Here is a 13,629-nt window from a genome sequence, read left to right as displayed (position 1 = left end):
TCAGGACTGTGTCTACCTCGAGCGATCCTCAGGACTGTGTCTACATATAGCGATCCTCAGTACTGTGTCTACCTCGAGCGATCCTCAGGACTGTGTCTACCTCGAGCGATCCTCAGGACTGTGTCTACCTCGAGCGATCCTCAGGGATGTGTCTACCTCGAGCGATCCTCAGGACTGTGTCTACCTCGAGCGATCCTCAGGACTGTGTCTACCTCGAGCGATCCTCAGGACTGTGTCTACCTCGAGCGATCCTCAGGGATGTGTCTACCTCGAGCGATCCTCAGGACTGTGTCTACCTCGAGCGATCCTCAGGACTGTGTCTACCTCGAGCGATCCTGAGGACTGTGCCTACCTCGAGCGATCCTCATTACTGTGTCTACCTCGAGCGATCCTCAGTACCCTGCTGTGTCTACCTGGAGCGATCCTCAGGACTGGGCTGTGTCTACCTCGAGCGATCGTCAGGACTGTGTCTACCTCGAGCGATCCTCAGGACTGTGTCTACCTCGAGCGATCCTCAGGACTGTGTCTACCTGGAGCCATCCTCAGGACTGTGTCTACCTCGAGCGATCCTCAGGACTGTGTCTACCTCGAGCGATCCTCAGTACTGTGTCTACCTATAGCGATCCTCAGTACTGTGTCTACCTCGAGCGATCCTCAGGACTGTGTCTACCTCGAGCGATCCTCAGGACTGTGTCTACCTCGAGCGATCCTCAGGACTGTGTCTACCTCGAGCGATCCTCAGGACTGTGTTTACCTCGAGCGATCCTCAGTACCCTGCTGTGTCTACCTCGAGCGATCCTCAGGACTGGGCTGTGTCTACCTCAAGCAATCGTCAGGACTGTGACTACCTCGAGCGATCCTCAGGACTGTCTACCTCGAGCGATCCTCAGGACTGTGTCTACCTGGAGCGATCCTCAGGACTGTGTCTACCTGGAGCGATCCTCAGGACTGTGTCTACCTCGAGCGATCCTCAGGACTGTGTCTACCTCGAGCGATCCTCAGGACTGTGTCTACCTCGAGCGATCCTCAGGACTGTGTCTACCTATAGCGATCCTCAGTAATGTGTCTACCTCGAGCGATCCTCAGGACTGTGTCTACCTCGAGCGATCCTCAGGGATGTGTCTACCTCGAGCGATCCTCAGGGATGTGTCTACCTCGAGCGATCCTCAGGACTGTGTCTACCTCGAGCGATCCTCAGGACTGTGTCTACCTCGAGCGATCCTCAGGACTGTGTCTACCTCGAGCGATCCTCAGGACTGTGTCTACCTCGAGCGATCCTCAGGACTCTGTCTACCTCGAGTGATCCTCAGGACTGTGTCTACCTCGAGCGATCCTCAGGACTGTGTCTACCTCGAGCGATCCTCAGTACCCTGCTGTGTCTACCTCGAGCGATCCTCAGTACCCTGCTGTGTCTACCTCGAGCGATCCTCAGTACCCTGCTGTGTCTACCTCGAGCGATCCTCAGGACTGTGCCTACCTCGAGCGATCCTGAGGACTAGACTGTGTTTACCTCAAGCGATCCTCAGGACTGTGTCTACCTCGAGCGATCCTCAGTACCCTGCTGTGTCTACCTGGAGAGATCCTCAGTACTGTGTCTACCTCGAGCGATCCTCAGTACTGTGTCTACCTCGAGAGATCCTCGGGACTGTGTCTACCTCGAGCGATCCTCAGGACTGTGTCTACATCGAGCGATCCTCAGGACTAGGCTGTGTCTACCTCAAGCGATCCTCAGGACTGTGTCACCTCGAGCGATCCTCAGGACTGTGTCTACCTCGAGCGATCCTCAGTACTGTGTCTACCTCGAGGGATCCTCAGGACTGGGTCTACCTCGAGCGATCCTCAGGACTGTGTCTACCTCGAGCGATCTTCAGGACTGTGTCTACCTTCGAGCGATCCTCAGGACTGGGTCTACCTCGAGAGATCCTCAGGACTGTGTCTACCTCGAGCGATCCTCAGGACTGTGTCTACCTCGAGCGATCCTCAGGACTGTGTCTACCTCGAGCGATCCTCAGGACTGTGTCTAACTCGAGCAATCCTCAGGACTGTGTCTACCTCGAGCGATCCTCAGGTCTGTGTCTACCTCGAGCGACCCTCAGTACTGTGTCTACCTCGAGCGATCCTCAGGACTGTGTCTACCTCGAGCGATCCTCAGGGACGTCTCTACCTCGAGCGATCCTCAGTACTGTGTCTACCTCGAGCGATCCTCAGTACTGTGTCTACCTCGAGGGATCCTCAGGACTGTGTCTACCTCGAGCGATCCTCAGGACTGTATCTACCTCGAGCGAACCTCAGTACTGTGTCTACCTCGAGCGATCCTCAGGACTAGGCTGTGTCTACCTCAAGCGATCCTCAGGACTGTGTCTACCTCGAGGGATCCTCAGGACTGTGTCTACCTTGAGCGATCCTCAGTACTGTGTCTACGTCGAGCGATCCTCAGGACTGGGCCTACCTCGAGCGATCCTCAGGACTGTGGCTACCTCGAGCGATCCTCAGGACTGTGTCTACCTCGAGCGATCCTCAGTACTGTGTCTACCTCGAGCGATCCTCAGGACTGGGTCTACCTCGAGCGATCCTCAGGACTGTGTCTACCTCGAGCGATCCTCAGGACTGTGTCTACCTCGAGCGATCCTCAGGACTGTGTCTACCTCGAGCGATCCTCAGGACTGTGTCTACCTCGAGCGATCCTCAGGACTGTGTCTACCTCGAGTGATCCTCAGGTCTGTGTCTACCTCGAGCGATCCTCAGTACTGTGTCTACCTCGAGCGATCCTCAGGACTGTGTCTATCTCGAGCGATCCTCAGGGATGCCTCTACCTCGAGCGATCCTCAGGACTGTGTCTACCTCGAGCGATCCTCAGGACTGTGTCTACCTCGAGCGATCCTCAGTACTGTGTCTACCTCGAGCGATCCTCAATCCTGTGTCTACCTCGAGCGATCCTCAGGACTGTCTACCTCGAGCGATCCTCAGTACTGTGTCTACCTCGAGCGATCCTCAAGACTGTGTCTACCTCGAGCGATCCTCAGGACTCTCATGATCCTGATGATGGTGGGGTTGATGGGTAATGATGCGTTCATTTTCAGCTCCTCCAGAGTGATGCCCATGATGGACAGCAGCACTATGGCCAGGTCCAGCTGGTTCCACCTGGATACACACACACACACACACACACACACACACACACACACACACACACACACACACACACACACACACACACACACACACACACACACACACACACACACACACACACACACACACACACACACACATAAACACACACAGACACATTTTTGTGTCAAGATCCAATGACCGAGTGAGGAACACTTTGTGTGTGTGTGTGTGTGTGTGCGTGTGTGTGTGTGTGTATGTATGTGTAGTGTAGTGTGTGTAGTGTGTGTATGTGTGTGTAGTGTGTGTATGTGTGTGTGTGTGTGTATGTGTAGTGTGTGTGTGTGTGTGTGTATGTATGTGTAGTGTAGTGTGTGTAGTGTGTGTATGTGCGTGTAGTGTGTGTATGTGTGTGTGTGTGTGTGTAGTGTGTATGTGTAGTGTAGTGTGTGTGTGTGTATGTGTAGTGTGTGTGTGTGTGTGTGTGTGTGTGTATGTATGTGTAGTGTAGTGTGTGTAGTGTGTGTATGTGTGTGTGTGTGTAGTGTGTATGTATGTGTAGTGTAGTGTGTGTAGTGTGTATGTGTGTGTGTGTGTGTGTGTGTGTGTAGTGTGTGTGTAGTGTGTGTAGTGTGTGTGTAGTGTGTAGTGTGTGTGTGTGTAGTGTGTAGTGTGTGTAGTGTGTAGTGTGTAGTGTGTGTGTGTGTAGTGTGTGTGTGTGTGTGTGTGTATATATGTATGTGTAGTGTAGTGTGTGTGAGTGTAGTGTGTGTGTATATGTGTGTGTAGTGTGTAGTGTAGTGTGTGTAGTGTAGTGTGTGTGTATATGTGTGTGTAGTGTGTAGTGTAGTGTGTGTGTATATGTGTGTGTAGTGTGTAGTGTAGTGTGTGTAGTGTAGTGTGTAGTGTGTAGTGTGTAGTGTAGTGTGTAGTGTAGTGTGTAGTGTGTGTGTGTGTAGTGTGTAGTGTAGTGTGTGTAGTGTAGTGTGTAGTGTGTAGTGTGTAGTGTAGTGTGTGTAGTGTAGTGTGTAGTGTGTGTGTGTGTAGTGTAGTGTAGTGTGTAGTGTGTAGTGTGTACTGTAGTGTGTGTAGTGTAGTGTGTAGTGTGTGTGTGTGTAGTGTGTAGTGTAGTGTGTGTAGTGTAGTGTGTAGTGTAGTGTGTAGTGTGTAGTGTAGTGTGTGTGTAGTGTAGTGTGTAGTGTGTGAGTGTATTGTGTGTGTATATGTGTGTGTAGTGTGTAGTGTAGTGTGTGTAGTGTAGTGTGTAGTGTAGTGTGTAGTGTAGTGTGTAGTGTAGTGTGTAGTGTGTAGTGTAGTGTGTAGTGTGTAGTGTAGTGTGTGTAGTGTAGTGTGTAGTGTGTAGTGTGTAGTGTAGTGTGTAGTGTGTAGTGTAGTGTGTGTAGTGTAGTGTGTAGTGTGTAGAATGTGTACCTGTCCTTGAAAAACCTGTGCAGTCCGAAGGCCACTAGTTTCAGCAGGGTCTCGATGATGAAGATACAGGTAAACAAGTAGTTACAGTACTTCAGAGCTTCCTCCAGATACTGGACACACACACACACACACACACACACACACACACACACACACACACACACACACACACACACACACACACACACACACACACACACACACACACACACACACACAGAGTTAGTACCTCCAGTAGAAAGATCCAGAAGACAGAACACTATCAGACCATCATGGTTACCAGTGGTTGGTTGATTTTCATACTTTCGTGTTTGCTATGGTTACCAAAGTTACCTAATTTCAGTGTGGTTGCTATAGTTACCGGTGTGCGAGGTTACTTCAGCTACCTGATGATGGTTGTAGTGTGGTTGCCATAGTTACCTGAGGCTGGTTGTAGTGTGGTGTGGTTGCTATAGTTACCTGAGGCTGGTTGTGGTGTGGTTGCTATAGTTACCCGAGGCTTTTTTAGTGTGGTGTGGTTGCTATAGTTACCTGAGGCTGGTTGTGGTGTGGTTGCTATAGTTACCTGAGGCTGGTTGTGGTGTGGTTGCTATAGTAATCTGAAGCTGGTTGTGGTGTGGTTACTATAGTTACCTGAAGCTGGTTGTGGTGTGGTTGCTATAGTTACCTGAGGCTGGTTGTGGTGTGGTTGCTATAGTTACCTGTGGCTGGTTGTAGTGTGGTGTGGTTGCTATAGTTACCTGAGGCTGGTTGCGGTGTGGTTGCTATAGTTACCCGAGGCTTTTTAGTGAGGTGTGGTTGCTATAGTTACCTGAGGCTGGTTGTGGTGTGGTTGCTATAGTTACCTGAGGCTGGTTGTGGTGTGGTTGCTATAGTTGCCTGAGGCTGGTTGTAGTGTGGTTGCTATAGTTACCTGTGGCTGGTTGTAATGCTCCATGCTCATGGTGACGACGTTGATGCCGATGATGACGGTGATGAAGAGGTCCAGGTAGTGGCTGGTGCACAACGTGTGGATGGTGAGACGAACCGGGGAGTAGTCTGCATAGTAAGGTCTCTGTTGGGCCTCTGGAACACACACACACACACACACACACACACACACACACACACACACACACACACACACACACACACACACACACACACAGTCAGGACACCTACATGTAGGGAGAGATACACACAGAGGTGTGGCATGTACAAACAGAGGACCAGAGGTGTGTGTGTGTCTTCCTGTGGCTTGTCATGCCTGGGGGCGTGTCCTGACATCAACTGTAACATTACCAATGACATCAACAGTGACATCACCAATGAGATCAACAGTGACATCACCAATGACATCAACAGTGACATCACCAGTAACATTACCAATGTCATCACCAGTGACATTACCAATGACATCACCAGTGACATCAACAGTAACATTACCAATGACATCAACAGTGACATCACCAGTGACAACAACAGTAACATTACCAATGATATCAACAGTGACATCACCAGTGACATCAACAGTAACATCACCAATGACATCACCAGTGACATCACCAGTGACATCACCAGTAACATTACCAATGACATCACCAATGACATCACCAGTGACATCAACAGTAACATCACCAATGACATCAACAGTGACATCACCAGTGACATCAACAGTAACATTACCAATGACATCAACAGTGACATCACCAGTGACATCAACAGTAACATCACCAATGACATCACCAGTGACATCACCAGTGACATCACCAGTAACATTACCAATGACATCACCAATGACATCACCAGTAACATCACCAGTGACATCACCAATGACATTACCAATGACATCACCAATGACATCAACAGTGACATCACCAGAGACATCACCAGAGACATTACTAAGGAAGTTGAGATTCAGTAACAGACAGTAACTATGACATCATCAGTAACAGACAGTAACTATGACATCATCAGTAACAGACAGTAACTATGAGACAGACATGGTTTGGGAGTTGACATTGAGTAACGGACAGTAACTATGACATCATCAGTAACAGACAGTAGCTGTGACATCATCAGTAACAGACAGTAACTATGACATCATCAGTAACAGACAGTAACTATGACACAGACATGGTTTGGGAGTTGACATTCAGTAACGGACAGTAACTATGACATCATCAGTAACGGACAGTAACTATGACATCATCAGTAACAGACAGTAACTATGAGACAGACATGGTTTGGGGTCAATTCAGTCAGAAAGTGCAAATTCAATTCAATGATTAAAAAAAGAAAAGAAAATAAATTCCAATTGATGCTGATGTTGATATTGAATGAACCCACAAACCCTGCTGAGACAAACTGGACAAACACGTGAGGTCATTCCCCAACTCCTGCTGCACTACCTACCGCTTGGTGGCGGTGTGATTACTGAACTCTATACCATCTATCTATTGGTCAACGGTCCCAAGCAACGTTCCAGCTGTGTTTCTGAGTCTGCTGCCCATCAAACCATGTGTTACCGGTATACCACTGACGATACCGTCTCATGTTTACCGGCACAGTAGCACCGACTGCACCGTACCGTACTGTTCGTGTTTGTTAAGAGTTGATGCTGCTGTAGGTGTGTAGATCTTACATCATGCCGACATCATGCCCACATTCAGAGCTAACGTAGCTAACGTAGCTAATGTAGCTAATATAGCTAAGGTAGCTAATATATCTAAGGTAGCTAATATAGCTAACGTTGTAGCTAATGTAGCTAACGTAGCTAATGTAGATAATGTAGCTAAGGTAGCTAATATAGCTAACGTTGTAGCTAATGTAGCTAACGTAGCTAATGTAGCTAATATAGCTAACGTTGTAGCTAATGTAGCTAACGTAGCTAATGTAGATAATGTAGCTAAGGTAGCTAATATAGCTAACGTTGTAGCTAATGTAGCTAACGTAGCTAATGTAGCTAACGTTGTAGCTAATGTAGCTAACGTAGGTAATGTAGCTAACGTAGCTAATGTAGCTAACGTAGCTAATGTAGCTAATATAGCTAACGTTGTAGCTAATGTAGCCAACGTAGCTAATGTAGCTAATGTAACTAACGTAGCAAATGTAGCTAACGTAGTAATGTAGCTAACGTAGCTAACGTAGCTAATGTAGCTTATCTTGTGTCCTGTGTGAATTTAAGTATGCCAACTCTAATTCGCTCTCTCTCCCTCTCCTCAAGGAGGACCTGAGCCTTCGGGCCATGCTTCAGGACTGCCTGGCCTGATGACTCCTTGCTGTCCCCAGTCCACCTGGTCGTGCTGCTGCTCTAGTTTCAACTATTCTGCCTGCGGCTATGAAACCCTGACGTTTTCACCGGATGTGCTACCTCGACCTGCTGTTTTCGACTCTCCCTCTCTCTACCGCACCTGCTGTCTCTAACTCTGAATGCTCGGCTATGAAAAGTCAACTGACATTTACTCCTGAGGTGCTGACCTGTTGCACCCTCGACAACCACTGTGATTATTATTATCTGACCCTGCTGGTCATTTATGAACATTAGAACATCTTGGCCATGTTCAGTTATAATCTCCACCCGGCACAGCCAGAAGAGGACTGGCCACCCCTCAAAGCCTGGTTCCTCTCTAGGTTTCTTCCTAAGGTTTTGGCCTTTCTAGGGAGTTTTTGCTAGCCACCGTGCTTCTACATCTGCATTGCTTGCTGTTTTGGGGTTAAAGGCTGGGTTTCTGTACAACACTTTGTGACATCTGATAATGTAAAAATGGCTTTATAAACACATTTGATTGATATTATAAAGATGTCAGCTGTAGCAGGGTTTATACTGTACAGTCGTGGCCAAAAGTTAAAAAAGTTATTGACAATTACATGAAGTTGATGCAAAGAGTCAATATTTGCAGTGATGGCAGCCCATTCTTGCATAATCAATGCTTTGAGTTTGTCAGAATTTGTGGGTTTTTGTTTGTCCACCCGCCTCTTGAGGATTGACCACAAGTTCTCAATGGGATTAAGGTCTGGGGAGTTTCCTGGCCATGGACCCAAAATATCGATGTTTTGTTCCCCGAGCCACTTAGTTATCACTTTTGCCTTATGGCAAGGTGTTCCATCATGCTGGAAAAGGCATTGTTCGTCACCAAACTGTTCCTGGATGGTTGGGAGAAGTTGCTCTCGGAGGATGTGTTGGTACCATTCTTTATTCATGGCTGTGTTCTTAGGCAAAATTGTGAGTGAGCCCACTCCCTTGGCTGAGAAGCAACCCCACACATGAATGGTCTCAGGATGCTTTACTGTTGGCATGACACAGGACTGATGGTAGCGCTCACCTTGTCTTCTCCGGACAAGCTTTTTTCCGGATGCCCCAAACAATCGGAAAGGGGATTCATCAGAGAAAATGACTTTACCCCAGTCCTCAGCAGTCCAATCCCTGTACCTTTTGCAGAATATCAGTCTGTCCCTGATGTTTTTCCTGGAGAGAAGTGGCTTCTTTGCTGCCCTTCTTGACACCAGGCCATCCTCCAAAAGTCTTCACCTCACACCTGCCTGCTGCCATTCCTGAGCAAGCTCTGTACTGCTGGTGCCCCGATCCCGCAGCTGAATCAACTTTAGGAAACGGTCCTGGCGTTTGCTGGACTTTCTTGGGCGCCCTGACGCCTTCTTCACAACAATTGAACCGCTCTCCTTGAAGTTCTTGATGATCCGATAAATGGTTGATTTAGGTGCAATCTTACTGGCAGCAATATCCTTGCCTGTGAAGCCCTTTTTGTGCAAAGCAATGATGACGCCACATGTTTCCTTGCAGGTAACCATGGCTGACAGAGGAAGAACAATGATTCCAATCACCACCCTCCTTTTGAAGCTTCCAGTCTGTTATTCGAACTCAATCAGCATGACAGAGTGATCTCCAGCCTTGTCCTCGTCAACACTCACACCTGTGTTAACGAGAGAATCACTGACATGATGTCAGCTGGTCCTTTTGTGGCAGGGCTGAAATGCAGTGGAAATGTTTTTTGGGGGATTCAGTTCATTTGCATGGCAAAGAGGGACTTTGCAATTAATTACAATTCATCTGATCACTCTTCATAACATTCTGGAGTATATGCAAGGCAGCAGACTTTGGGAAAATTAATATTTGTGTCATTCTCAAAACATTTGGCCACGACTGTAGAGATATCAGCTGTAGCAGGGTTTATACTGTATAGATATCAGCTGTAGCAGGGTTTATACTGTAGAGATATCAGCTGTAGCAGGGTTTATACTGTAGAGATATCAGCTGTAGCAGGGTTTATACTCTAGAGATATCAGCTGTAGCAGGGTTTATACTGTAGAGATATCAGCTGTAGCAGGGTTTATACTGTAGAGATATCAGCTGTAACAGGGTTTATACTGTAGAGATATCTAGCAGGGTTTATACTGTAGAGATATCTAGCAGGGTTTATACTGTAGAGATATCAGCTGTAACAGGGTTTATACTGTAGAGATATCAGCTGTAGAAGGGTTTATACTGTAGAGATATCAGCTGTAGAAGGGTTTATACTGTAGAGATATCTAGCAGGGTTTATACTGTAGAGATATCTAGCAGGGTTTATACTTTAGAGATATCAGCTGTAACAGGGTTTCTACTGTAGAGATATCAGCTGTAGCAGGGTTTATACTGTAGAGATATCAGCTGTAACAGGGTTTATACTGTAGAGATATCTAGCAGGGTTTATACTGTAGAGATATCAGCTGTAACAGGGTTTATACTGTAGAGATATCAGCTGTAACAGGGTTTATACTGTAGAGATATCTAGCAGGGTTTATACTGTAGAGATATCTAGCAGGGTTTATACTGTAGAGATATCAGCTGTAACAGGGTTTATACTGTAGAGATATCAGCTGTAGAAGGGTTTATACTGTAGAGATATCAGCTGTAGAAGGGTTTATACTGTAGAGATATCTAGCAGGGTTTATACTGTAGAGATATCTAGCAGGGTTTATACTTTAGAGATATCAGCTGTAACAGGGTTTCTACTGTAGAGATATCAGCTGTAGCAGGGTTTATACTGTAGAGATATCAGCTGTAACAGGGTTTATACTGTAGAGATATCTAGCAGGGTTTATACTGTAGAGATATCAGCTGTAACAGGGTTTATACTGTAGAGATATCAGCTGTAGCAGGGTTTATACTCTACAGATATCCGCTGTAGCAGGGTTTATACTGTAGAGATATCAGCTGTAACAGGGTTTATACTGTAGAGATATCAGCTGTATCAGGGTTATACTGTAGGTTTATACTGTAGAGATATCTAGCAGGGTTTATACTGTAGAGATATCAGCTGTAACAGGGTTTATACTGTAGAGATATCAGCTGTAGCAGGGTTTATACTGTAGAGATATCTAGCAGGGTTTATACTGTAGAGATATCAGCTGTAACAGGGTTTATACTATAGAGATATCAGCTGTAGCAGGGTTTATACTATAGAGATATCAGCTGTAGAGATATCAGCTGTAGCAGGGTTTATACTGTAGAGATATCAGCTGTAGCAGGGTTTATACTGTAGAGATATCAGCTGTAGCAGGGTTTATACTATAGAGATATCAGCTGTAGCAGGGTTTATACTGTAGAGATATCAGCTGTAGCAGGGTTTATACTATAGAGATATCAGCTGTAGCAGGGTTTATACTCTAGAGATATCAGCTGTAACAGGGTTTATACTGTAGAGATATCAGCTGTAGCAGGGTTTATACTGTAGAGATATCAGCTGTAGCAGGGTTTATACTGTAGAGATATCAGCTGTAGCAGGGTTTATACTATAGAGATATCAGCTGTAGAGATATCAGCTGTAGCAGGGTTTATACTGTAGAGATATCAGCTGTAGCAGGGTTTATACTGTAGAGATATCTACCAGGGTTTATACTGTAGAGATATCAGCTGTAGCAGGGTTTATAATATAGAGATATCAGCTGTAGCAGGGTTTATACTGTAGGGATATCAGCTGTAGCAGGGTTTATACTATAGAGATATCAGCTGTAGCAGGGTTTATACTGTAGGGATATCAGCTGTAGCAGGGTTTATACTATAGAGATATCAGCTGTAGCAGGGTTTATACTGTAGAGATATCAGCTGTAGCAGGGTTTATACTGTAGAGATATCAGCTGTAGCAGGGTTTATACTGTAGAGATATCAGCTGTAGCAGGGTTTATACTGTAGAGATATCAGCTGTAGCAGGGTTTATACTGTAGAGATATCAGCTGTAGCAGGGTTTATACTGTAGAGATATCAGCTGTAGCAGGGTTTATACTATAGAGATATCAGCTGTAGCAGGGTTTATACTGTAGAGATATCAGCTGTAGCAGGGTTTATACTGTAGAGATATCAGCTGTAGCAGGGTTTATACTGTAGAGATATCAGCTGTAGCAGGGTTTATACTGTAGAGATATCAGCTGTAGCAGGGTTTATACTGTAGAGATATCAGCTGTAGCAGGGTTTATACTGTAGAGATATCAGCTGTAACAGGGTTTATACTGTAGAGATATCAGCTGTAGCAGGGTTTATACTGTAGAGATATCAGCTGTAGCAGGGTTTATACTGTAGAGATATCAGCTGTAGCAGGGTTTATACTGTAGAGATATCAGCTGTAGCAGGGTTTATACTGTAGAGATATCAGCTGTAGCAGGGTTTATACTGTAGAGATATCAGCTGTAGCAGGGTTTATACTGTAGAGATATCAGCTGTAGCAGGGTTTATACTGTAGAGATATCAGCTGTAGCAGGGTTTATACTGTAGAGATATCAGCTGTAGCAGGGTTTATACTGTAGAGATATCAGCTGTAGCAGGGTTTATACTGTAGAGATATCAGCTGTAACAGGGTTTATACTGTAGAGATATCAGCTGTAACAGGGTTTATACTGTAGAGATATCTAGCAGGGTTTATACTGTAGAGATATCGCTGAGCAGGGTTTATACTGTAGAGATATCAGCTGTAGACAGGGTTTATACTGTAGAGATATCAGCTGTAGAAGGGTTTATACTGTAGAGATATCAGCTGTAGAAGGGTTTATACTGTAGAGATATCTAGCAGGGTTTATACTGTAGAGATATCAGCTGTAGCAGGGTTTATACTGTAGAGATATCAGCTGTAGCAGGGTTTATACTGTAGAGATATCAGCTGTAGAAGGGTTTATACTGTAGAGATATCAGCTGTAACAGGGTTTATACTGTAGAGATATCTAGCAGGGTTTATACTGTAGAGATATCAGCTGTAACAGGGTTTATACTGTAGAGATATCAGCTGTAGCAGGGTTTATACTCTACAGATATCAGCTGTAGCAGGGTTTATACTGTAGAGATATCAGCTGTAACAGGGTTTATACTGTAGAGATATCAGCTGTAGCAGGGTTTATACTGTAGAGATATCTAGCAGGGTTTATACTGTAGAGATATCAGCTGTAACAGGGTTTATACTGTAGAGATATCAGCTGTAGCAGGGTTTATACTGTAGAGATATCTAGCAGGGTTTATACTGTAGAGATATCAGCTGTAACAGGGTTTATACTATAGAGATATCAGCTGTAGCAGGGTTTATACTATAGAGATATCAGCTGTAGAGATATCAGCTGTAGCAGGGTTTATACTGTAGAGATATCAGCTGTAGCAGGGTTTATACTGTAGAGATATCAGCTGTAGCAGGGTTTATACTATAGAGATATCAGCTGTAGCAGGGTTTATACTGTAGAGATATCAGCTGTAGCAGGGTTTATACTATAGAGATATCAGCTGTAGCAGGGTTTATACTCTAGAGATATCAGCTGTAACAGGGTTTATACTGTAGAGATATCAGCTGTAGCAGGGGTTATACTGTAGAGATATCAGCTGTAGCAGGGTTTATACTGTAGAGATATCAGCTGTAGCAGGGTTTATACTATAGAGATATCAGCTGTAGAGATATCAGCTGTAGCAGGGTTTATACTGTAGAGATATCAGCTGTAGCAGGGTTTATACTGTAGAGATATCAGCTGTAGCAGGGTTTATACTGTAGAGATATCAGCTGTAGCAGGGTTTATACTGTAGAGATATCGCTGACCAGGGTTTATACTGTAGAGATCTCAGCTGTAACAGTGTTTATA

The 13,629-nt window shown here is 45.5% G+C and overlaps 1 protein-coding gene across 1 annotated transcript in view; it reads right to left on the bottom strand.

Moving 5' to 3' along the window:
• LOC106591548 (voltage-dependent T-type calcium channel subunit alpha-1H) overlaps positions 1–13,629 on the bottom strand; it is a 125,718-nt gene that overhangs the window by 36,057 nt on the left and 76,032 nt on the right. The window contains exons 25-27 of the mRNA XM_082976101.1: positions 5,456–5,607; positions 4,543–4,652; positions 3,008–3,141 (exon numbers count right to left, since the gene is read on the bottom strand). Coding sequence (XP_082832227.1) covers positions 3,008–3,141; positions 4,543–4,652; positions 5,456–5,607 — 396 coding nt within the window. The remainder of the gene's footprint in view (positions 1–3,007; positions 3,142–4,542; positions 4,653–5,455; positions 5,608–13,629) is intronic.

Source organism: Salmo salar, chromosome 06 (genome assembly GCF_965601325.2).
Source record: "Salmo salar chromosome 06, fSalSal1, whole genome shotgun sequence".
NCBI classification, from domain to species: Eukaryota; Metazoa; Chordata; class Actinopteri; order Salmoniformes; family Salmonidae; genus Salmo; species Salmo salar.
The sequence above is the reverse complement of the archived record's forward strand: the minus strand, read 5'-3'. Positions and strand labels throughout refer to the sequence as shown.